At 40.3% G+C, this 25,559-nt stretch overlaps 1 protein-coding gene across 3 annotated transcripts in view; it reads left to right on the forward strand.

Moving 5' to 3' along the window:
- Window positions 1-1,215: 1,215 nt before the first annotated feature.
- Window positions 1,216-25,559, forward strand: part of cmah (cytidine monophospho-N-acetylneuraminic acid hydroxylase) — an 81,467-nt gene continuing 57,123 nt past the window's right edge. Inside the window, exons 1-4 of one of the 3 annotated variants that reach the window (XM_036133683.1) lie at window positions 1,216-1,259; window positions 1,744-1,851; window positions 21,414-21,624; window positions 21,704-21,795. In XM_036133683.1, coding sequence (XP_035989576.1) covers window positions 1,782-1,851; window positions 21,414-21,624; window positions 21,704-21,795 — 373 coding nt within the window. In that variant the 5' untranslated portion in view covers window positions 1,216-1,259; window positions 1,744-1,781. Of the gene's footprint in view, window positions 1,260-1,733; window positions 1,852-21,413; window positions 21,625-21,703; window positions 21,796-25,559 lie in introns of those variants that run through there. The other 2 variants (XM_036133684.1, XM_036133686.1) reach the window with 2 other exon arrangements.

The raw sequence follows: 25,559 nt of genomic DNA on the forward strand, positions 1-25,559 counted from the left end.
CCTCTCACATTGGGCAACTCCAGAGTGGAAGAATGTCCAGCCCCTCTCAAAGAGACTGGTTCCGGAGCCAGAGCGGTGCGTCGAGGTGAGTCCGACTATCTCTAGTCGGAACCTCTCAACCTCGCGCACAAGCTCAGGCTCCTTCCCCACCAGAGAGGTGACATTCCATGTCCCAAGAGCCATATGTCAAATGCCATATACTTTTATGTTATGTACTAAAACTATCAAGTACTGAGACAGTCATGTGCTGAAATATTGTGCATGTTATATATATATGTGTGTGTGTGTGTGTGTGTGTTATATATATATATATATATATATATATATATATATATATATATATATATATCCATCCATCCATTTTCTGACCCGCTTAATCCCTCACCAGAGAGGTGACATTCCATGTCCCAAGAGCCATATGTCAAATGCCATATACTTTTATGTTATGTACTAAAACTATCAAGTACTGAGACAGTCATGTGCTGAAATATTGTGCATGTTATATATATATATATATATATATATATATATATATATATATATATATATATATATATATATGTGTGTGTGTGTGTGTTATATATATATATATATATATATATATATATATATATATATATATATATATATATATATATACATCCATCCATTTTCTGACCCGCTTGATCCCTCATGGGGTCGCGGAGGTTGCTGGTGCCTATCTCCAGCAACTCCAGTTCACTGGGCGAGAGGCGGGGTACCCTGGACAGGTCGCCAGTCTATATGGGACAGATATATATATATATATATATATATATATATATATATATATAACATGAATAACGTAATAATGTAAAATATTTCAGCACATAATTTCCTAGTAGTACATCCACTGACTGTAAAATGACCTGTGACACGTTTTGACACAGCCAGAAAACTGCTTGTTGTTGCAACCAAATCCTATGAGATTCTGTGAGAGTAGGGAGTAGCAAGATGGCGGCCAGTGAGTTCAGTTTTTTGGGCAAATCAGCAATCCAGTGAATAAATAGAGGTCAGTGGTAGAGACAGAAAATTAACACAAGTAGCCTACAATGCAACCCATGTGATCAAAGCAGGCTACCTGCGCCAATGGCTCTCTCGTGAAGTATGACCCTTAAAGTAAGTAGCGCAGTTACTTATAGATGCTAATTATTCTTACAAAGTATTTAGGAGCATCAACTGCTAATTAGTACAATCATCCACACCTTTCCACCAAGGAGGCTTGACTCCCAACAGCTCCGGTAGGCCAATCTCATAATTCGAAATTATGACATTGTATCTCATAATTCTGATTTTGTATCTCATAATCATGACTTTGAAAATCGTAATTCTGTGTATGTATCTTATAATTCTGACTTTTTATCTCATAATGAATTATTACTTTGTATCTCATAATTAATTATGACTTTGAAAGTTGTAATTATAACTTTGTATCTCATAATTAATTATTACTTTGTATCTCATAATTAATTATGACTTTGAAAGTCGTAATTATGACTTTGTATCTCATAATTATGACTTTGAAAGTTGTAATTATGACTTGTATAACGTAATTCTGACTGTACTTCATAGTAATGACTTTGAAAATCCAAATTATGACTTTGAATCTCAAATTATGACTTTCCATGTGGCATTTTTTTACTTTCACAACACAAAACAGAAGAACACTTTTGTATGTGGTGTGTCGGAGGCGGTGACAGCTTGCAGGGTTGTACTTTGGTGCAGGTTACGTGTTATCATGTCCTGTATAAGGAGCCATTTTCATGACTTCTGAGGAGAGGAGAACGCACTTTACCGAGTCTCCTCCAGAGGATAAACTGCATCTGTTTGGAGGTAAGTCATGGACCGCGCAAATCTGTTCTTATGTGTTAATAGGGTCCCATAGAACTTCTGGGCTATTATAACGTACAGTTACAAGTTGGGCGTATTTCCTGATAGCATGCCCTAGTTGTTAATATTTAAATAATTCAAAATAATTATTTCCTGTTTTTATTAACCCAACTTAAAAGTCTGCCTGTACCGAGTTTCGGCTCTCATTGCGTTATTAAACATAAGAAAAGAAAATGATGGACTCCGAGTTCGCGTTTTTCGTTTAGCCGTATTCAGACATAATGCGGCTATATGTGAAAACATCTTTGAGCAAAAATAAATAAATCAGCAAAGACTGTTGGCTACATCCACCCTTTTTTGAGAACAACAAAAATTTAAATGTTCTGTTCCTTATTTCAGCGCAATTATAGTTAACATTATTTCACATTTTATTACAGATGTGCGATAAAATAATTGTGAATTTAATCTGGATGCTCTGAAGTTTGGCATGAAACACGGGAGTTCCGCTCTTGTTTCGTGGGCCAAGTCCGGACTCAGAATGCCGTGAGAGTTCTGGTTCTGTTTCATCAAGAGCGCCATCATTTTTGCCACAGGCCCGAACATCATTAGTGGGTGTTTTCTAACTGCTCTCCACACAAAGTGTCGCTTTATATCGGAGCTAGTCAAACCTATCAGGTGTCATATGAGCACAAAGCGCTCCGACAGTCCGCTGTTGGTGTGCATAATTCGGTTCTCTCTGCAGTCGGGTCAGCGCACAGCCGGGATGGCCGATTCTAAGGCAGAACCTCTTCCCCTCATCATTCCTGTGAATCAGATGCTACAATTATACTTTCATTTATCCAGCTATGTGTCCCAGCCGGCATTTTGACTTTAGTCACTGTTGAATCAACAAGTAGTTGTGTTGGGAAGCTGCTGAATTTTGTTTCGTGTTTGCAAATCTAATCGTTGAAACGGCAACGTCAATTTTACTTAAAAAAAATAAGGTTAATAACTAAAAAAAAACAAGGTTGTTTAGACATACACCTCAAAATTGGTTGATATTTCAGTGCTGATGGTGAATAACAACTCCAACTGTTGAATGTGTTTTCCTTAAAATGACATTATTTCAGTATTTTGTCAGCTGGGATATTTCACATTAGAAAACCCGGTTTACAAGAAAAAGATGGAAAACCCGGATCTATTCGGGAAGCTTTATTTTTCGTGTCACCGAACTTCGAGTCTTTTATATCAGCGATAAAAAGGGAGGGGAAAAAAGGAGTTCAAACAAATTGTGTTGCGAGGTGAATTATCTGTCGCGTTGAATTGTGAACATGATCCAAGTTGGAAAAGGGGATCCTATCGGCACAAAAACACAAAGCTGTGTCAAAAACAAGAACAACTTTTATTTCTTTAATATTATTTGTTATTATACATTTATCATTTATTTATTAGATTTTTTGGACTTTTTATTTTTATTGAACAATTTCAACATTCTATTACAAAAACAGTGCCATTGCCTTACCACTAACGAAAAAAAAAAATTAACTGCATATACCTACACACGAATCCACATAAATAAATATAAGCACACACGTACATATTATGTACACTGGTAAACTGAAAGAGGAGAGGGAGAGGTAGAGGATAGGAAATGAGCCAATCTTCATTAACAACACATGAAGAAAACACCTTACAGGCAAGCAATATTATGTCAGCCAGAGAGCCGAGTCCCAGGCCTGCACAGTAGATGTTCGCGCTTTGTGTATGACAGCCAATGACCTTTCTAAAATAGCAATGTCCCTAAAGTGTTTATCCATTCTTTTGCTGATGGGATGTTCGGGGAAAAACAATGAATGTATTATAGTCTTCTTAGCGGCAGTTAGTCCTGCAAAAATAATTTTCCTCTGAGCCAATCTGGTATTACCACTAAGAATGGAACCGTCATTGAATAGAAGCAGGGGGAGATGCATAGGAATGAGAAATCCTAAAACATTTTCAAGGCAACTATGCACCTTGGACCAAAGGCCATACACAGGGGGAGACTCCCGAAAAATATGAAGGTATGTGCCAACAGTGTTCTGATCACATTTTGTACAGTGGGGATCATCATCTTTAATATGGAGGACCAATCCTGCCATTAAAATAAATAAATAAATACACAGAAATAGACTTAATAATATAAAATGGCTTGAAAAAGTAGCAAATAATATGAACTTGTGTGCTATTAAATGTGACAAATTAATAAAAAGAAGATATTTCTTCAACAATTGATCAATTATTCATAAAAAATATATATTTTAACTTACACTTTTATTTTTACTTTTCTTATTGCTTTAATGTAACCTGACACAAGCCAGATGTATTTCGCTCCGCCTAGCTCCACTCACATACATCTGGGACACCGCCATAGGAATTGCCTTTATTGAAGGCTGGGCCTTATCAAAAATTCTTGCATATGATTGGATAAGCCACTTGTCTGTCATCTTTATCGACGTGCTATTTGAACCACTCACCCCGAAGCTAACCTGTGACGCTGATGATAGCGACGCAGAAAAAAAAAAAAAAATGATGTGTTTGCGGCTCTAGTGGCACGCAGTGAGCTGACAGGAAGAGGGGGAAAGACAGGCGGCACAGCGCCGTGGGTCGGAGTCGATTCCGGGCTGACCGCGTTGAGGACTAAAGGCCGCCTAACATGGTTCGCGCTAACCGCTAACCGCTCCGGGGCGCGTCCGCATCTGCGCGTCCGCTGCAGATGAGGACACGCCCCGGAAAACAAAACTTGCCAAATCCGGTCGGGAGAAGGGCGAAAACATGGTTTCCACCAACAAAAGCCTTCAGAGCCGTTCTCTGATGTTCTTTTAATGAAACAATATTAGGTAGATTGGACAACACGGAAGAAATAGCAGCATCAATGTTAACGCATGCTTCCTCGACGAGCCGCCATTGCTATCAAAACAGTGTCACGTCATGGTCGCATCTCCACTACGTCACATCTATGAAATGCCAGTCCTGCGTCCTGATTGGTCAGACCATAAAATTGGTTGGAGAAATCACTTTCTATGGGCGATGTCCCAGATGTATGTGAGTGGAGCTAGGCGGAGCAACATACGTCTGGCTTGTGTCAGGTTAGCTTTAATGCTGAATTATTTTTAACCCATTTGTTTTCTGTTATACGTTTTTATTTAAGTCTTTATTTTGTCTTTGTGTATTTATTTCAAGTGGGTTTTTTTTGTTCCGTATTTCCACTGCAACCTTTTTTATCGTTTAATATTTATTTAAACCAACATTTTTAAATGATGTTTTTATTTTTGTTTCATACTGATTTCCACCACAAAATTTTTAAAGCATGTTTTTACACCGCCATAAATATTTCTTTTTATTTTAACATCCTTCTATTTCTGAAACATAGATTTATTTCTGCCTCTAACATTTCTAACTGTTTTTTTACCCAAAGAATTTTCGTCTGCCCTTTTTATTTCCTTCTCCCCTTTTTTCACTTCATGTATTTCTACTTCATATTTTTAAAGCATGTTTTTACTCCACCATAAATTTTTATTTTAATTTTATTTTTACATCCTTCTATTTCTGAAACATAGATTTATTTCTGCCTCTAACTTTTCTAACAGTTTTTTTTACCCACATAATTTTTGCCTGCCCTTTTTATTTCCTTCTCCCCTTTTTCCACTTCATGTATTTCTACTTCATATTTTTAAAGCATGTTTTTACTCCACCATAAATATTTTTTTTATTTTATTTTTACATCCTTCTATTTCTGAAACATAGATTTATTTCTGCCTCTAACTGTTCTAACTGTTTTTTTACCCACAGAATTTTTGCCTGCCCTTTTTATTTCCTTCTTCCCTATTTCCACTTCATGTATTTCTACTTTGTATTTTTTTACTTCCTCTTTTTCCACTTGGTGTTTTTTTTTTACTTCCTCTTTTTCCACTTGGTGTGTTTCTACTTGGTGTTTTTCTTTACTTCCTCTTTTTCCACTTCGTGTATCTGTACTTCATATTTTTAAAGCATGTTTTTACTCCACCATAAATATTTATTTTTATTTTAACATCCCTCTATTTCTGAAACATAGATTTATTTCTGCCTCTAACTTTTATAACAGTTTTTTTACCCACATAATTTTCGCCTGCCCTTTTTATTTCCTTCTCCCCTTTTTCCACTTTATGTATTTCTACTTTTAATTTTTCTACTCCTCTTTTTCCACTTGGTGTATTTCTACTTGGTGTTTTTTTACGTCCTCTTTTTCCACTTCGTGTATTTTTACTTGTTTTTTTAACTTCCTCTTTTTCCACTTCATGTATTTCTATTTCGTGTTTCATTACTTCCTCTTTTTCCACTTGGTTCGTCTGACTGCAGCCGGTAATGTTAATACAATAACCCCGTTTACACTACTTTATTTTAACCGAGCCGAGACCAGTCCGAGCTCGGTAACCGAGATACCTCTGGAGTGTAAATGGTAAGCAGACTGAACTGAACCAGTGTGAATGGGGCTATATACAGGGAGGGAGGGGGGGAGGGGAGAGAGGGGGCAGCGTCACCGGCAAAGCTTCACAACTATTGGCCAAGGCCTGGCTCCCCGGAAACGAGCCTGCATCAGAGCAGACGACTGGCTGCTTTCCCAGAATGCACCGCGGCCGCAGATTGATTCTGGACAGCACAAACAGAGCTCACAGCGGTAAGTTATAAATGCCCTTTCTGCTGCTGTTGTTCTTTAAAAGTATGTTTTCAGATCGTTTGAGGCAACAACATTATACGTTTAAGCTTCCCTATATGGCCCGTTTAGAGTTAGTGTGTAATTAAAAAGAAAAACTCCGACGTTGAGCAGACCAGAGTGACCCGCAGACCTCCGAGCCTTACCGCAGCCAGGGCTAATGTTAGCCCGTCTGTAGTAAACTTCCCTTGGCCTAGTCGTGTGTGAAGTACCGCTGGTTCTGATGGCGTTTTTGTTGTTGTTTTAATTTTGCAAGCACTTTTTACCTTCTTTGTTTTTAAAGCCAAAATGCGTCCAAACATCTGATTTGAAATGCCGGGCGAATGTTCTCAGTCTCCTCCATGTTTTGTTTATGAATGACTCGTTGCAGTATCCCGTGGCCGGAAATTCTTGTGACACAAGGCAGCGAGCATCAACACATCCGCAGCGACATCTACTGGACTGGAAGTTGTATTCCACTTGTTTTTGGCTGATGTTCGCCAACCATTCATGCAATTTTTTTATTCGTTTTTTAAATTAATAATAAATACTTTACGTCAAGAATCGATGCATTGGATCGAGAAAATTAGAATCGCGATGCATCGTCATGACGATTTTTTTGCACACCCCTAGTTACGTCACAGGATGTGATGTCAGGCGGCCGTTTTTGCCCATATTTGGGCAATAATGGCCGCCCCCGGTATCAGTGATCGTGACGACAATTTATGTTTTTATTTCTTTACTGATTAACGTTAAATTCATTAAATCACCACGAACGTATTAGTTTTAGTTATAGCTAATGGTCCATTGATTTTTTCCTTTTTGACCGGACTTCCCCTTTAATACCAGAGGAACGGAAGCCATTTGTTACATTTACTATACTTGACTACTTTTACAGTACTATACATTTTACTTTTTCTTTCTTAAGAGCTATATTAATCTGCATGTTAACCAGGTATAGTTTTATGATGTGAAAAGGTAAAAACTGAAAAAACAATTATGGTAACATTTATCATGTTTTATTTACAGGAAGAAACACCAAACGAAATATGTGAGGATAAACACCTCTGTGCCATTCCTCCAACTATTTTTTAATGAAGGGGACCTGAAACCAGCCTTCAAGCTCAACAGGGCCACCATCGTCTTCCTCCTTCAGCTGCTGCCCATCAGAAGGTCCATGGATGGCCACAGGAGATAGAGGTGCTGGTGACCCTCTACTGGCTGACCTGCGGTGCATCCTATAGGGCAACAGTTGTGAACTCCCTGATGGGGATCATTCAAAAAATTATTTTCTTCCCAAAAAGACAAGATTTGGAGGGACTGGGTGCTGGTTTTGCCCGCCTTGCTGGGAACAAGGCCTTCAAAGTTCCCATCAAAGTTGTCATTGATGGGTGTCATGTGCAAATTGTTCCACCTGCGGAGCCACAAAAGAAATGTTATTTAAACAAAAAACTCTTCCCCTCAATCATCTTGCAGGGTGTGTGTGACGCACGGGAAAAGATATTGAATGTTTACGTCGACAATGTCGGCTCTGTCCATGACTCACTGGTACTGTGGCATAAGGGTGGGCGATATATCGAATATACTCGATGTATCTGGAGTTTTCCTCGCCGTGATATTGAAAATGGCTTTATCGCGACCATTGCGTGCAAATTTTCACGGCAAGATTGAGCCGCTGCATTTAATTCACTGTGAGTTTAGTTTCTTCCACATTCTGTGAACACATTATTCGTTCCGCCTCCAAGCCAGAAAGCGCTCTGGCGCAAACACACACACACAACAACGTACCCGTGCGATTACTTATGTTGACGAGACGGCGAGAACCATGGCGACAGCGGGCGTTTCAGGCAGTGGTTTGGATTTCACAAGAAGGATGTCGAACAAAATGAGGAAACGGAAATATTTTTGAGATGCTCTGAATATGTAGCTGTGACTGGTCAGTTGATTTTATAGTCACAATACAAGCTTTTGTTTTTGGGATTGTCACATTTTTATTATATATATTATTGTCCCATATATATTATACATTTTTATTATACTTAATTTATATGAATTAAGCACAAAAGAGCACCTTTTATTTCAGGTTTATTTTGTGTCCGATTTTTCCTTGGTGTTCCTTTTGGCCGCTGGGATGTTCTGTTTTTTAAGGTTTAGTGTTGATCACAAAAGAGCTTCAATATGGCAATATTGTAATTTTGAAAGCTTCTATGTGCAGCTGTGGTAAAAAAATTGAATAAATATAACATTTTAAATTAATTTTTATTTTGCAATACATTTTTCAAAAAAAAAAAAATTTACATGTTAATATGAGATATGCAAATGCAACTTTAGGCACTATTTGGCTAAAAACATTTGTTATTCAAGGTTATTTGAACATATCGTGATATATATCATGTATTACGATATAGCCCAAAGATATTGTGATATTATTGTGATATTTTCTTCATATCGCCCACCCCTACTGTGGCACTGTCCTTTGTACAAAAATGCTTTATACCCACCTGAGAGATTTTTTGTACTCTGCGATGGTGGGTTCCCATGCCTCCGGTACCAAATCACCTTCCTGACGCCCTATCGCCAGCCAGTTGCCAGTAAGATCTCTTACCTTCTTGTCCTTAAATAGAACCAACAATGACACACAATTGATACACAGATTATATTAATTGGATGGAAAATTAAGACATATTAGTTTATTACCTAAATTACAAGTTATTTTATATTTGGTACAGTCCAAGTGGAGGCACGCTACAACAGGAACCTCGCCAAGGCGAGAAACATCACTGAGCGTGCCTTTGGTGCTCTAAAGATACTCCATTTTCTTAAGGAGCTCTGGAGGTCCGCCCGACGTTTGACCCCAAAGTTATTGTCGCCTGCTGCATCCTACACAATATTAGTATAGAGGCAGGTGACCAGCTTGATGTGGAGGACGAGGAGGTCGACTCAGAAGAGGACGGCCACCCGGCAGCTGAAGACAGGGAGCTGTCTGGAAGCTGCCTCCGAGCCAGACTGGCAGCCCAGCTGCATGTTTCAGTGAACATGACTACATCTGACCTAACCTAGATCAGTTGTAGTCATGTACACATGTTGCTTCATTTAATTTTTTTTCACTACCTATAAACATTAAATAATCAGTATGAATGAATTTCCATTCCTATTATTTATCAATTGCATGTTTGTGGGTGTTGTTTATTTGTCCAAGGTGTTTAGAAAATTAATTCTTTGTTTTAAATCATATGTTAATAATTATTTTGAACATGTTACATCTTGACTCTGTTCCAAAGTTAAATCATTTGTATAAAATAAATGTCTTTTTATATACTGTTACTATTGTTTTCTTTCTCTCTCTCTTTCTCCTCTCAATTCTTTCTGTCCTCACTCAGAAGAAACTCACTTAGATAGGAAAAACATTTATAGATTTCAACAAGTTTTTCAAAAGGGGACATATTTTTATTGGACCTTTCTTGCTCCCTCCATAGCCAAGGCTACCCACTCTCTCTCCTCATCGCTCTCAGCTTGCTCCTTCATGAAGTCAAGCTGAGACCATCAAGTCAAACGGTTTGCCATTTTAGTTAATCTGTACAATATCCTTCAACCCTGAGTTTTCCCTGGAAATACCAGAAATGTGTGAATAATAATGTGAGCTAATATTATTCAGGGAGTTTTGTTATTTTACCTTATAGTTTTGCGCCAAATTGCACCACTTCTTTTTGGCCTTCATTGGTGTGACCTGCAGGCCACACCAATAGAAATAGAATAGAATAGAAAACAAGAGCTGTTACAAGAGCTGAACATAAACATTTAGGCAGACATAAATAAAAATTACTTACTGCCATTCAGTTTTGGAGGAGTTCCTCCTGCCAGTAAATATGCCCTCTTTGGGAATACACCAGTTTATGAGGGGGTTCCTTCTGTGGCCCCTATTTAAAATATAAATGTCAATTATGGATTACTTCATAATAAAAGACGAACAGACAATAAAACCCATGTTAAACCTGAAAGCAAGCCCATTTTACAACTGCTTCTGCTATGTTTAATTAACATGACACTCGCAGACCGAACATATTTTGTAACCTATATAATAGCTGATAGCTAACTGCTTCTTCTGCTTAGTTATGCGTTTTGTCCTTAACCATGATGGTCTGGATGCTGCTGTCTTCCCGGTGGGACATGTATAATTTATTCCAGCAAGTATTAAGTTAATATAGCAACACAAGTCAGTCAGATAAACACAAAACAAATGAACGTTTTGCTCTGATGCAGGCTCGTTTCCGGGGAGCCAGGCCTTGGCCAATAGTTGCGAAGCTTTGCCGGTGACGCCGCCCCCTCTCCCCCCTCCCTCTCTGTCATTGTATTAACATTAAAGGCATACTATGCAACATTTTTCAGTTAATTAATGTGTTCCATACCGTTTTGGATGATTAAATGAGTCATTTCAGGCCGAACAAAGGTTTTCTCGGCCGCCCTGGTGGTCTGTAGGGGAAATACCGCACTTGCAATTGCAGGAGCCCTCGGCCCGCACCCACAGGCTCAGAAGTCTCATGCATCGCGAGAGTCAGTCTTGCTTTACGGCGAGAATTGCTACACGCCCCCCGTGAAAGGCATGCTCGTTGATAGCGCAGTGGCGATATTTGTGCAGTTATCATAGCGGAACCAGCGAGAAAACAGCGAAAGCCCATGTCGGAGCAGGCAAGAACGAGCAAAAAGGCGCTCTGGACAGAGAGAGGAGTCGTACACGGGTGAACATCGGGCAAGCTTTTTCCGAATAGCGAGAGCTAAAAGAAAAAGAAGGCTGCAAGGCTGACGCGGACCTCGCGTTTCTGCTTATGCGATTGTAAGTAACATTGGAATTGTTTCTCTCTCTCTGTGTGCATGTTTATACTTCCACTGTGTTAGTCATTGTTTGTACTGCCGTTTTTTCTACTTTTCGTTGCGTTCGCCTGTCTGCTAAGCTCAAAACAACCGCGCCTGGCTTGACGGAGAAACCAGGAGAACAGCTGAGCATCTTTACTTTCGCCCTCTGCACTTTTACTTTCGCCCTCTGGGGGGAGCCTCGCTGGAAAATCAACCCCGGTTGCATAGTATACCTTTAACGGCTGTAGTCAGACGGACCAAGTGGAAAAAGAGGAAGTAATAAAACACGAAGTAGAAATACACCAAGTAGAAAAAGAGGAAGTAAAAAAATATGAAGTAGAAATACATGAAGTGGAAAAAGGGGAGAAGAAAATAAAAAAGGGCAGGCAAAAATTCTATGGGTAAAAAAACAGTTAGAAAAGTCAGAAGAGGCAGAAATAAATCTACGTTTCAGAAATAGAAGGATGTTAAAATAAAATAAAAAAATATTTATGGTTGAGTAAAAACATGCTTTAAAAATGTTGTGGTGTAAATCAGTATGAAACAAAAATAAAAACATCTTTTAAAAATGTTGGTTTAAATAAATATTAAACAATAAAAAAGGTTGCAGAGGAAATACGGAACAAAAAAACCCCACTTGAAATAAATACACAAAGACAAAATAATGACTTATATAAAAACGTATAACAGAAAACAAGTGGGTTAAAAATAATTCAGCATAAAAGCAAGAAGAAAAGTAAAAATAAAAGTGTAAGTTAAAATATTTATTTTTTGATGAATAATTGATCAATTGTTGAAGAAATATCTTCTTTTTATTATTTTTGTCACATTTAATGGCACACAAATTCATATTATTAGCTACTTTTTCAAGCCAGTTTATATTATTAAATCCTTCATTTATTTCTGTGTATTTTTATTTATGGCAGGATTGGTCCTCCATACTTAAACCTGACTGACTCTGGCAAACCAACAAGTCGGAGGTTAGACCTCCGCGACTTGACCTCCATCTCAGCGACTTTGTGGCGGAGGTTCAGTAGCTCCTTATGGAGATCACCCACATCGTGTTTCACCGCTCTGATGTTAGCCGACGTAGCATCCAGCCTTCCTGGCAGCTTTCTACCGACCTCAGCTTGCTGTGCGACATCTCCGCTGAGTTTGTTCACTGCCAAGTTGGTGGATTCAGTCATAGCTTTCAGGGCTTAGATTTCACCAGCGAGCATTTACTCGACTGCTTCTCTGACAGCCAACTTAACTTTTCTGGTTAGTCTTTCCTCTTGCTCCCGCAACGGCACCATAGATGGCTGCATTTCAAGTTCCTGGGTCAAAACTTTAATTTTCCCCACTGTCTCATCTGTAGACGATTTATTCTTCATGCCTCTCCCACTCGACATTTTGTAGCAACACTTAGACGTAGTTTAAACTAGTATAGTTTCTGAATTGTAGGATATTTTATGTATTATCGGACTTTTGAGACAGAGCTCAGAAGTACACGTGCATCACATTTAGGATCAGGTTCAATGATAAAGTAAAAAAGTATGTGCAAGCTGTAGAATATCAGTCTCTCCAGCTGGGGGGGACAGCTAAGTAACACAGTTTTTAACCATTGTGACAGAGCATCTTGTAGATGGGTGGCACTGTAGTTGACCCCTCCCAGCTATATTATGGCGATTCAGCTGCACCGCCTGCCTTTTTTCGTCTCTACCTAAAAAAGAAAGAATAGACTGGTGGCCTTTCCTGCCTCATAGATTAGACATTTTTAACCTCTAGAAATAAGCCTTCTGTTTACTCTAGGTTACTGGTTCCTTAACCCATAACCTGTTGACTTTCAGGCAGTTAAACTGTTGTAACAGAGCATGAAGGGTGCTGACTGATCAGGAACCTTACATTTTTATCTCAGCACCCTTTAAAAAAAGTATTAGGAACTACATATTGTAAGACACTGTAGTTGTTGTTAAGACTTACCAAAATGTTTTGTGATAAGAGTTCAAATTAATTTGTGAAATGTGACTGTAGCCTTTTGTGTTTTGTGTTGTTTTGATACATCGCTATAGCAACATCAGTGTGTGCAATATTCATATTGCAAAGGAGTGCTCGGGGAGCCATAATCCTTGTCTTAATATATTCCTGGGGTCCGTTCTTCGTACGTCACTAACTCAGTTAGCTGGATTTGATTGTTGACGATTTGGCATGATCTTGGATCGTTTGGTTCTTCGAAACCCATCTTGGACTTGTCATAGCAACATGAATAAAGAATTTTTTTGGTAAAATTCCCAGTTTGCACGTGTCCTTAACTTCCCGTGTCTAAGGAAGGACACTGAAATTTGGATCTCTTAACATAACAAGTGGCTTTTTAAAATAAAGTATAATAATTAAAGGCTACCATTTTGTAGAATATTCTTGTATCTCACTTTTACTTGTCCCCATGTTCTAGTGGGTCCCATGGAGGCTCTGATATAAAAGAACAAAGTAAATATGAGATTATTAAAATGCAAAAATTCATACTGTAGAAAGTGATAGAAACATCTACCATGGACAGTATTTATGCATTAATTTGTCTGCTGCTTTTTGCCAGCCCTCTCTCTCCTGGCTTTAGCAGACTTTGAGGTGTTCCCTGTCGTTTTAATTAATGACACAAATTCGGCATAACCTTCCATTAAAAGCTTGTGTTCTGCTTGGGAGAAAAACTGTGGGCGTTCTTTGGCCATGCTGAACAGCCAATAGCAGTGCTGCTGATCATTGTTTCTACTATCGATACATTTCCCCTTTTAAACAAATGCATGAACGTGCAGTTGTCTCAGATAACTCAATCCAGCCATACATAAACAACAGGTGTGTTTGAAGAACCCAATTAGCCGGATCATGATTAGCCGGATGAAATCATCTTGGATGTGTCATTTTATCTCGGATGTTTTAAGCAACATACAAAGAACGTACCCGAGGTTTTATGAACGTGCATTTCACATGATGATGTAATATTTAGCCGGCTGGACAGAGTCGCAAGGCAGCAGATGCTCACCGTGGACATAAATGGCTTTGCTCAAAATGCCAAAGGACACAAAGTGTAAGAAGTGGCACTAGATTAATGATTGGGTCAATTATTATTATTATTATTATTATTGTTGTTGTTGTTGGGACCAAACCCGATCAACGACAGAGGCCTCTGTACACGGGTTGTGTGGCCAACATGATTTTTGTTCCTCTAATATTTTTAATGGTCTTGCTAGAACTACCACAGGATTTAAATGTAATTATCTAAGGTTTTACGAGTAGCAGCAATACAACCCATGTTTCACTTAAGACTTTGTTAGAGCAGTTTTGCCCCTTTTAGCAGGAAGCCAACTCTTCAGCTGATCTCTTCCATTTTGGAACAAACGTGTCAGCATAGGGATTTAACTGAGGTGTTTCTGGTACGTTCCCTCTTTAAAAATAAGTGTTCATGCCATCAAATTGTCTAGAGCCACAAAATTAGTTCATTTGTTGCTGCCAAGTCTGTTTCAAAGGCTAATTTCTCCTTCTGTCAGTTTTTCCACTTGACTTTTGATAAAATGTTGTTTCTCTGTAATACAGCGTCTCACTCCAGTAAGCGCTGCTTTGTCAGCCGCAGCTTTTATGCGTGCAGAGTATGTGGATGACATCCTGGATTTCCGTGCTTTTGAATTTGGCTTTACACTTGAAGCATCAGAAACACTGTCTTTGGAATTTATTTAATCCAGATTTGCAGCAACTTGATCATCAAAAGCATGAGTTTTCTGTTTAGTATATGGATCGGATACTTTCTGCAGCCAATTGTTTACATTGTCAAGAAAAATCAGATAAAGCTGTCACCATTAGGCAGAAAATACAATACTCACTTTGCCTTCTCTTCTTCTGGCAGTTGCAAATTTAAAAAGGATTTCTGCAAATCAGTTTCCGCTTGATAGCAGTGTATAAACTTAAATTGGTGGACACTTCCTTAACATTTTCATTTGATGTCATTAATTCCATTCAATTTTATTTTATTTATATAGAGCCAATTCATGATACAGGTCATTTCAAGGCACTTTCCAAAGTTAAATTCAATCAGATTACACAGATTGGATCAGATTATACAGATTGGTCAAAACGTCTCCTGTCTAAGGAAATCCAATAGATTGCATCATATTTTGACAAGCAGCATTCACTCCTCCTGAAAGAGCGTAGAGCCACAGGGAGAGTCATCTGCATTGTCCATGGCTTTGCAGCAATCCCTCATACTGAGCAAGCATGAAGCGACAGTGGAGAGGAACACTCCCAGTTAATGGGAAGGAAAAACCTCCTGCAGAACCAGGCTCAGTGTGAACGCTCATCTGCCTCGACTGACTGGGGGTTAGAGAAAACAGAGCAGAGACACAATAAGAGAGACAAACAAGCACAGAAGCACACATCCATGAATGTTTTCTACGTTATATGGTAATAGCGGGTGATCTTCCCTGGATGATGTCACAGCTAACAGAACACCAGACCAGGTGTACCTACTGTGAAGAAAAAAAATGACAGAGAACAAAAAGGTTAAAGATGAAATAACAATCAAGCAATCCAAATTGGAGAACAGTAGGAGGACTCAGCAGAGTGAGAAAAATAGACCCTGATGTCCTCCAGCAGCCTAAACCTATGCCAGCATAACTATAGAGATAGCCCAGGGTAAGCTAAGCCACTCGATGGCCCCAAACTTGTCTGGAGTGGTGTGGAGTTCCAAGTTTTAAGCAATTTCGCATACTCCGCACTACTCCAACAGTGTCCTTGGAGTAGTGTTAAGAAAACAACTGTTCTTTGGAATGATCATGACCTGGATGACTGAGAATCTTCACCAGCATACAGTTTGGGAAGGACACCCTTGGATTAGTAACTTTTTTTGGAATGCACATTCAAATAATTACTTAAAAAACCTGAGAAAAAACCTGACAGAAAAATCCCCTCTGGCCAGTATCACCCCTCTTTAATCCGCCTCTTAGTTTGAGCCATACCCAGAACCGATAAATTGTGTGCAAACCCCTGTGGACTGTTTTGTCTGCGTACCTGAGAGTGGCATGCAGGAATGAGGTCCCTTGGCTGCAGGAGAACAGATACCCATAAACAAACACAAATTCCAACCAAACAAAATAAACAAAATGAAAAAAACAGTTGATGTGTCATTTAACTGTTTTCTATTGATGCATTTTTAAAACAATAATATGCAATCTAACATGTAATGTTGGCTCATTGTTACATCTCCTCCTCCCATCACCCAAGGCTACAGTACCTCAGTGTTCATGTACCCAGGATAGGCAATCCGCCACAAGGTTAGCCTTTCCTGAACGATATAGCATCATAAAGTCATATGGCTGGAGGTACAGGTACCATCCTATGAGACAAGTTTTTGTTTCCTTCATCCTCTTGAGCCATTTTAGGCCTGATGATCAGTCTCTAAGTAGACGTGACGTCCTGTCATGGTCACCAGTCCATTTCACCTTTGTTGGTGCTGAATTCTTTGTGAGGTTAGTGAGGACTGCTGATCTGTCAGCAAAATGTGTAAAGAATTTGCTATACCAACCTACCAGACCGAAAAATGATCGAACCCTCTCCCTGGGTGTTGGAACCTTATATGAATTAGGGGTGTGCAAAATAATCGTCATGACGATGCATCACGATTCTAATCTTCGCGATCCAATGCATCCATTCTTGATGCTAATTATTGATTATTAATTTAAAAAACGTCCGTCCGTCCGTTTTCTTCCGCTTATCCGGGGTCGGGTCACGGGGGTAGCAGCTTCAGTAGGGAGGCCCAGACGTCCCTCTCCCCGGCCACTTGGGCCAGCTCCTCCGGGGGAATCCCAAGGCGTTCCCAGGCCAGCCGGGAGACATAGTCCCTCCAGCGTGTCCTGGGTCTTCCCCTGGGCCTCCTCCCCGTGGGACGTGCCCGGAACACCTCACCAGGGAGGCGTCCAGGAGGCATCCTGACCAGATGCCCGAGCCACCTCAACTGGCTCCTCTCGACGTGGAGGAGCAGCGACTCTACTCTGAGTCCTCCCCAGGTGACTGAGCTCCTCACCCTATCTCTAAGGGAGAGCCCAGACACACTACGGAGAAAACTAATTTCAGCCGCTTGCATCCGGGATCTCGTTCTTTCGGTCACGACCCAAAGTTCATGACCATAGATGAGGGTAGGAACGTAGATCGACCGGTAAATCGAGAGCTTCGCCTTTTGGCCTTTTGAACCGGAAAACGGTAGGGTTGGGGAGGATGTGCTCCCCTTAGTGGAGGAGTTCAAGTATCTTGGGGTCTTGTTCACAAATTTAAAAAACGAATAAATAAAATTGCATGAATGGTTGGCAAACATCAGCCAAAAACAAGTGGAATACAACTTCCAGTCCAGTAGATGTTGCTGCGGATGTGTTGACACCCGCTGCCTTGTGTCACAAGCATTTCCGGCCACGGGATACTGCGACGAGTCATTCATAAACAAAACATGGAGGACACTGAGAAAATTCGCCCGGCTCCATCACATTTCAAGTCAGATGTTTGGACAACTTTTGGCTTTAAAAACAAAGAAGGTTAAAACGAAATTGATATGACGCACGCAATTTGCAAACACTGTTACATCGTAATGAAATACTGAGGGAACACAACAAACTTACACATGCAGAGGCGCCATCCTGAAAAACAAGAGCTCGCCAGCACTGATTAAACAAACAACATTCGATTGCAAGCTAGCCCCAACATCTACACGTGCATACATTTGAATGTTTTCATTTCATTGGTTTAAAGGCCCACTGAGGCCAATTACACGGCACTGATTATTTTGTTATTTTAAGTTTTATAAATCCTAAGCACTTTTTGTCAGTGTGTTCACTCCAGTAATATTTGTGTCCAGTAACAGTAATATTTATTTTCATAGCAATACCTCCAAAAGTCGTTTCAATAAATACAGCTATGTATGAACTCAGTTGCTTTCAGTTATGTATCAATTGAAGACACTATCCAGATCACACATAGCCTGTCAGCCACTGGTAATGGCTGTATTTTTTTCTAAAATATTGCAATGCATTGCAATGCATCACAATAATTCAAGTATTGTGATGTATTGTGATAGAATCGCATCGTGGCATGTGAATTGTGATTCGAATCGAATCGTGACTTCTTTGGCAATACCCACCCCTAATATGAATGGATGGCATCCACTTTTGCAACCTGTGGCTTTACCACACCTTCGCCAACAACATACTCCACTTGGTTTTGTGACAAGGACCTGGATTACCTGGATTGATTGTCAGTCCAGCATTTTTTATTAACTGAAGAACCTGTTTAAGAAGGGAAACAGGATCCTCCCAGGTCTGTCTCAAGATCATCACATCATCCAAATATGCAGCTAAAAACTGTGGGACCTCTCTCGGTACCTGTTCCATCAGTCTCTGAAATGTTGCCGGCGTCTCCTGCAGACAAAAAGGCATCACCTTAAACTCGTATAAAACAAAGGGTGTTGTAAAAGCTGTTAGTTCTTTTGTTTCTCGTGCCAGGGCTAGCTGTCCATATTCTTTGCTCAAGTCGAGGGTGGTGATAAACATAGAATTGCCAACCTTCTGCAGTAACTCATTCATTCAAGACATTGGCTATGACTGACATTTTGACAGAGTTGAGATATCTAAAATGAATACAGAATCTTAAGTGAGCCATCTTTTTTTGGAACCACAACAATGGAGCTACACCACTCACTTATAGATGGTTAAATTATGTCCAGCTGGGACGTCACTTCCAACTCCTGTCTGAGATTAGGCAGGAGATGCTCAGGGAGCAGCATCATCTTTCAGATAAACTTTATGCTCAAACAAAGTGGTGAAACCTGGGGTTTCTGTGACGCAATCTGGGTCAAGTAATGATCTCTCACTGCTGTCCTGGATGAAGATGCGACAAATCCACTGAAGACAAGTTTGTGGCCTTTCTTGGGAACTCCTGTTCTCTCTCCTCCTCCACCTCTTCTTCTGCACGAATGAAGAGATGTGGCCGGGATGGATCCTGCTGCGGTGATTGGACCTGCTTTGATGAAGGGCAGGGAAACTCCTATAATAGGTTTACATGAAAACACTCATGAGTGTTCTTCTTGTCAAGTATGTGGAGTTCATAGGTGACCTTGCCCAAACATTTAGTGATCTGATAAGGGCTGTTTCATTTGGCCAACAGCTTGATGTCACTAGTTGGCGAAAGTAGTAATACCTGCTGTCCAACTTGAATTGTTCTTTCTCTGGCCTTTTTTTCATACCACAATTTCTGATAGACTCGTGAGGTCCTCATATTCTCCTGCCCTGGCAGTGCTGTCATCTGCTCCAGGGGCAAGACTGGGACAAGGGTTTACCTTCCATACAACAACATCCCTAAACATGCAACCGGATCAGTGGTGGTTCTTGCATGAATGGTACCCAAGGCAACACCACAGATTCTCACCTACTGTGACACCCAGTGTTGTACCATCATAGTCAGAAAGCCATCCATCCATCCGGAGTCGGATGGATGGGATGAGAGGGATTTTGTTCTTTCGGTCATGACCCAAAGCTCATGACCATGGATGAGGGTAGGAATGTAGATCAACCGGTAAATCGAGAGCTTTGCCTTATGGCTCAGTTCTCTATTCACCACAATGGATCGGTACAGTGCCCGCTTCACAGCAGATGCAGCACCAATCCGCCTTTCGATCTCTCTCTCCATCTTCCCCTCATTCGTGATCAAGACCCCAAGATACTTAATCTCCTCCACTATGGGCAGTACATCCTCCTCAACCCGGAGAAGTCACTCTATCCTTTTCCGGCTCAAGACCATGGTCTCAGATTTGGAGGCACTGATCCTCATCCCGGCCACTTTGCACTCGGCTGCACTCCAGTGAGAGTAAATTAAGAGCTTCAACAAGATGGTTTAGATAAAAAGATATTGAAGTTACTGATGTTGGAAACGTCAATTAATAAATGCTTCAGCAATGAACTCTACAAATTCTTACAAGACAAGCTGTCTGGATTATGTCAGGTTGTGGTCAAAGTGCACCTGGCTAAGTGATATTTAAAGAAATTACAGTAACGATGTATGTATACATTTGAGCCAGTTTTATTTTAGGTTTGACCTTGCTTGTTTGAAGAAAATCTACAATTTAAATAATATCTTACAATTTAAATGTGTACACATAAGTCTCTTGAATAATTAATAAAGTTGTTTAATGGATGATCATTCCAGCCAGGAAAATTAATGGTTAATATAAAAGAATTAACTTTATCTTAGATGTTTTTGCGATCAAATATATTAAAGCTGTGTTAAATGTCCCGACTAAGACATAGAAAGCTATTCAAGTGAAGATTAAATAAACTGGTAATAAATTTATGAGATCTCATTTTGGGTATTTATGGGGCACATTTTGTATAAAACGTTTTGGTTACACTTTATTTGAAGGGGTGTACATAATAGTGTCATGTCATAAACATGACATGACACTATTAAAGCAAAGTTGGCATTGTTTAAAATGTCTTTGTTATGACAACTTGACATTAACAGAGACAAGGTTAAATTTAGGGCTTGACTTGGGATTAGGTTAAATTTAGGACTTGATTTGGGATTAGGTTAAATTTAGGGCTTGATTTGGGATTAGGTTAAATTAAGGGCTTGATTTGGGATTAGGTTATAACCTTATCCCGATTTGGTTAAGTTAAGGGCTTGACTTGGGGTATTGTTAAGTTAAGGGCTTGTCATAACAAAGACATGTTAAACAATGTCAACTTTGCTTTAATAGTGTCATAATTTACCGAATGACAATTAATGACAACAGTCCTAAACATTCATAATGAGTCATTTATGTTCATAACAGGTGTTATGTTATGTTTATGACAGTGTAATGTCAGTCTTATGTACACCCCTTCAAATAAAGTGGTACCAACTTTTTTATAATTGGAAATTGTTATTACCCCTATTACTCTACAGACTTTGATAAACTGATCAGTGAAAAAAAATGAACCCAAATTTTCCTCCACTATTGATTTTTATTTTTTTATTTTTTTAGGAAAAATGACCGCCCAGACATCCAAGTTGGTGTTGTCATTAGATGCCAAAGACGTAGACTCGCTCAAAGACGGAGTGAACTTCAGGAAAAACCCAGATGATGGGAAGTGTTACATCATATATAAGAGCAGCGATGGCTTTAAAGTATGCAAGAATCAGTGCAAACACCAAGGAGGGGTGTTTATCAAGGATATAGAAGACCTGGATGGAAGGTGAGGCTCTTTCTTACGAACAAACAGCAGAGTTGTAAAAATGAGACTTCTAATTACAGCTAATGTTCTGTTCTCATAGGACGGTTAAATGTACCAAGCACAACTGGAAGTTGAACGTTTCATCTATGAAATATGTGAACCCGCCCGACAGCTTCCTGCAAGACGAACTTGGTCGGTTGAATCAAAGGCACAGGTCATTTGCATTGTGTTTTTCCTGGAAGGTAACCATTGGGTGTTGTATGCAAATAGCAACAGAAGCAGAATACTGCTTACTGGCACATATGCGCAAAAAAACTGCCATTAAAAAGTACCATTGGTGGAGGACAGAGTCTGTCTGTCTGCATGGGTGATACGGAGGGGGGTACGGGTGTCCTCTCCAACCCACCCCCCACAATGTTTTAGTTTGTCCCCTTTGTTCCCCCACTTTTTTTTAGCCACTATGGCCATGTCACAGGCTTGTCAACCTGGTTGAGCGGCCATGGAAGCGGGACCCAGAACGGCAGTCCAAAAAACAAAACACTGTCTCAACTGTGGAAGCTTCTTTTTCTTTTATCATCATTTTTCTTTGTAGCCAGCAGTGTAACCAACCCAACCAACCAACCAACCAACAATGGACAACAAATTACAAACAGATTAAATTCAGAATCACCTAAATTGGGAGAAACCATTATTAGGGATATATTAAATGCAAGATATAAAATATAACACTATTTACATTAAACAAAAAGGACAAAAACAATACATTTACAAACTAATACAAACTGAAAATTTCCTAAACCAATTCCAATCACTACATGAAAATCTATAGCAACACAAAAATCGAATCTGGCCAGTGTCACCCCTCTTAATCTGGCTCTTAGTTTGAGCCAATACTGCAGTCTGCACACCTGAGTGTGATACACCAGGATCAGGTCCCTCCACTGCAGGTGAAACCACGCCCAGAAAAAACAAACAGATTCAATCCAAACAAAAACAAACAAATAGGAAAAACAGTTGGCGTGCTGTTTAACACTACTTCATTTCTAAAACAATATTAAAATTAACATGTAACGTTGGCTCATCGTTACATCTCCTCCCCCCATCACACAAGATTACAGTACCTCAATCTTCATGTACCCGGGATAGGCAATCCGCCACAAGGTTAGCCTTTCCTGAACGATACTGAATTGTAAAGTCATATGGCTGGAGGGACAGGTACCATCCTGTGAGACGAGTGTTTGTGTCCTTCATCCTTTTGAGCCATTGTAAAGCCTGATGATCTGTCTCCAAGTAGAAGTGACGTCCTAGTAAGTAGTATTTCAGGGAGTTGATTGCCCATTTCATGGCCAAGCACTCCTTTTCTACAGTTGAATACCTTGTCTCTCGCTCGAGGAGTTTTCGACTCAGGAACAGTACTGGTTTCCTTTCCCCCTCCACATCCTGCAGAAGCGTAGCTCCAAGACCAATTGCTGAAGCATCTGTTTGAAGAATAAATGGATGATTGAAATTGGGAGTGTGAAGAAAAGACTCACTTGTGATGGCCATCTTAAGGTCCTTAAAGGCTCTGTCATAGTCATCAGTCCACTTCACCTTTGCTGGTGCTGAATTCCCTGTGAGGTCAGTGAGGACTGCTGATCTGTCCGCAAAATGTGGGATCAATTTGCTATACCAGCCCACCAGACCTAAAAATGATCGAACCCCCTTCTTAGTTGTTGGGACTGGATATGAATGGATCGCGTCCACTTTTGCAACCCGTGGTTTTACTACACCTTGGCCAACAACATGCCCCAAATACTCCACTTGCTTTTGTGCCAGTGAGCACTTGCCTGGATTTATTGTCAGTCCAGCTTTTTTATTAAGTGAAGAACCTGTTTAAGATGGGAAACATGGTCCTCCCAGGTCTGGCTGAAGATTACCACATCATCTAAATACGCAGCGGCAAATTGTGGGACCCCCCTCAGTACCTGGTCCATCAGTCTCTGAAAGGATGCCGGCGCCCCCTGCAGACCAAAAGGCATCACCTTGAACTGATACAAGCCGAAGGGTGTTGTAAAAGCTGTTAGTTCTTTTGTTTCTGGTGCCAGGGCTAGTTGCCAATATCCTTTGCTCAAGTCAAGGGTGATGATGAACATAGAATTACCAACCCTCTCTAGTAACTCATCAATTCGAGGCATTGGATATGACTGACATTTGGAGACAGAGTTGAGATATCTAAAATCGATGCAGAATCTAAGTGAGCCATCTTTTTTTGGAACCAGAACAAAGGGGCTACACCACTCACTTGAAGATGGTTCAATTATGTCCAACTGGGACATCACTTCCAACTCTTGTCTGAGCTTAGGCAGGAGACACTCAGGGATTCGATAGGACTTTCGACGAGGAGCAGCATCATCTTTCAGATAAACTTTATGCTGAACCAAAGTGGTGAAACCTGGGGTTTCTGTGAAGAAATCTGGATCAAGTAATGACTGGATCTGTCTCTGCTGACCTGGCTGAAGATGCGACAAATCCACTAGAGACAAGTTTGTGGCCTTTCTTGGGAACTCCTGTTCTCTCTCCTCCTCCACCTCTTCTTCTGCACGAATGAAGAGATGTGGCTGTGGTGGATCCTGACGTGGTGATTGGACCTGCTCTGATGAAGGGCAATGGAACTCTTAATAGGTTGACATGAAAACACTGATGAGTCTTCTTCTTGTCAGGTGTATATAGTTCAAAAGTAACCTTGCTCAGACATTTAGTGATCCGATAAGGACCGTGCCATTTGGCCAACAGCTTACTGTCACTGGTGAGCAAAAGTAATAATACCTGCTGTCCAACCTGAAAAGTTCTTTCTCTGGCCTTCTTGTCATACCAGAACTTCTGTTGAACTTGTGAGGACCTCATGTTCTCCTGTGCTAGTGCTGTCATCTGCTCCAGTCTGTCTCTCATCTTTAGAACATAGGCAACCACATTGTCCCATTGTGATGTAGGTGTCTCCCAGTGATCTCTCAGAAGATCCAGTGGTCCCCGGACCTGACGCCCATAAAGCAGTTCAAACGGAGAGAATCCTGTAGATGCCTGTAGTACCTCTCGGTATGCAAACAGAAGATATGGCAGCCACTGGTCCCAGTCAGAGCCTGTTTGAGAGACAAACTTCCGCAGCATGTTTTTAAGAGTCTGATTGAATCGCTCAACAAGTCCGTCCGTCTGGGGATGATATGGGGTGGACCTAATACCCTTAACCCCCAATAACCCATAAACCTGCTGGAGCAGCTTTGATACAAAATTTGTACCACAGTCAGTAAGGACTTCTCTGGGGATCCCTACTCTTGAAAATAACTGGATTAGGCAGGTTGCTACTTGTCTAGTATACTTGTGGCCAGAAGAACTTATTTCAAGAGGCCCTACAATATCCATCCCTATTCTTTCAAATGGTGTGGCAATAAGAGGCAATGGCTGAAGCTGGGCTCGTGGCACCCCCCTTTGGTGATGTCAACTGACAAGTCTCACATGAAGCACAGAAGTCTTTCAGCTGAGTGTACATACCAGGCCAAACAAACCTACTACTAACTCTGCTGAGTGATTTTTGAAATGCTAGATGTAGCATTTTTATATAATCTGTTTTTTATATGTGGTAAGGTGTTTCTAAACGCACCATAAGCGAGCAGACGGGAGGCATGCTGCTGAGCAATCTTTCACAGTGTGTGTGCGCGTTGATGTCATGATGTTCAGCAAACCAATCAGAGAAAAGGGAGGAAACTTTGAATAAAATTTGCCGGTAAGGCGTATTGTGTAACTTCCTGTTGTTACGGTGTAAATTGCGGTCTGTTGTTCCAGACTCAAAACATTCTCTGTTGTTGCACTTCACGTTTAGGAACTCCCGTGTTTCACACGGTTTGCTTTTCTCTACGTGGTAAGAGGTCACTAGCCTAGCTTCAGCCTAGCCTAGCTTTAGCCTTGCAATAGCTTTCTCCCCT

The sequence above is a fragment of the Fundulus heteroclitus genome, unplaced genomic scaffold, assembly GCF_011125445.2.
Source record: "Fundulus heteroclitus isolate FHET01 unplaced genomic scaffold, MU-UCD_Fhet_4.1 scaffold_66, whole genome shotgun sequence".
In the NCBI taxonomy this organism is placed as follows: domain Eukaryota; kingdom Metazoa; phylum Chordata; class Actinopteri; order Cyprinodontiformes; family Fundulidae; genus Fundulus; species Fundulus heteroclitus.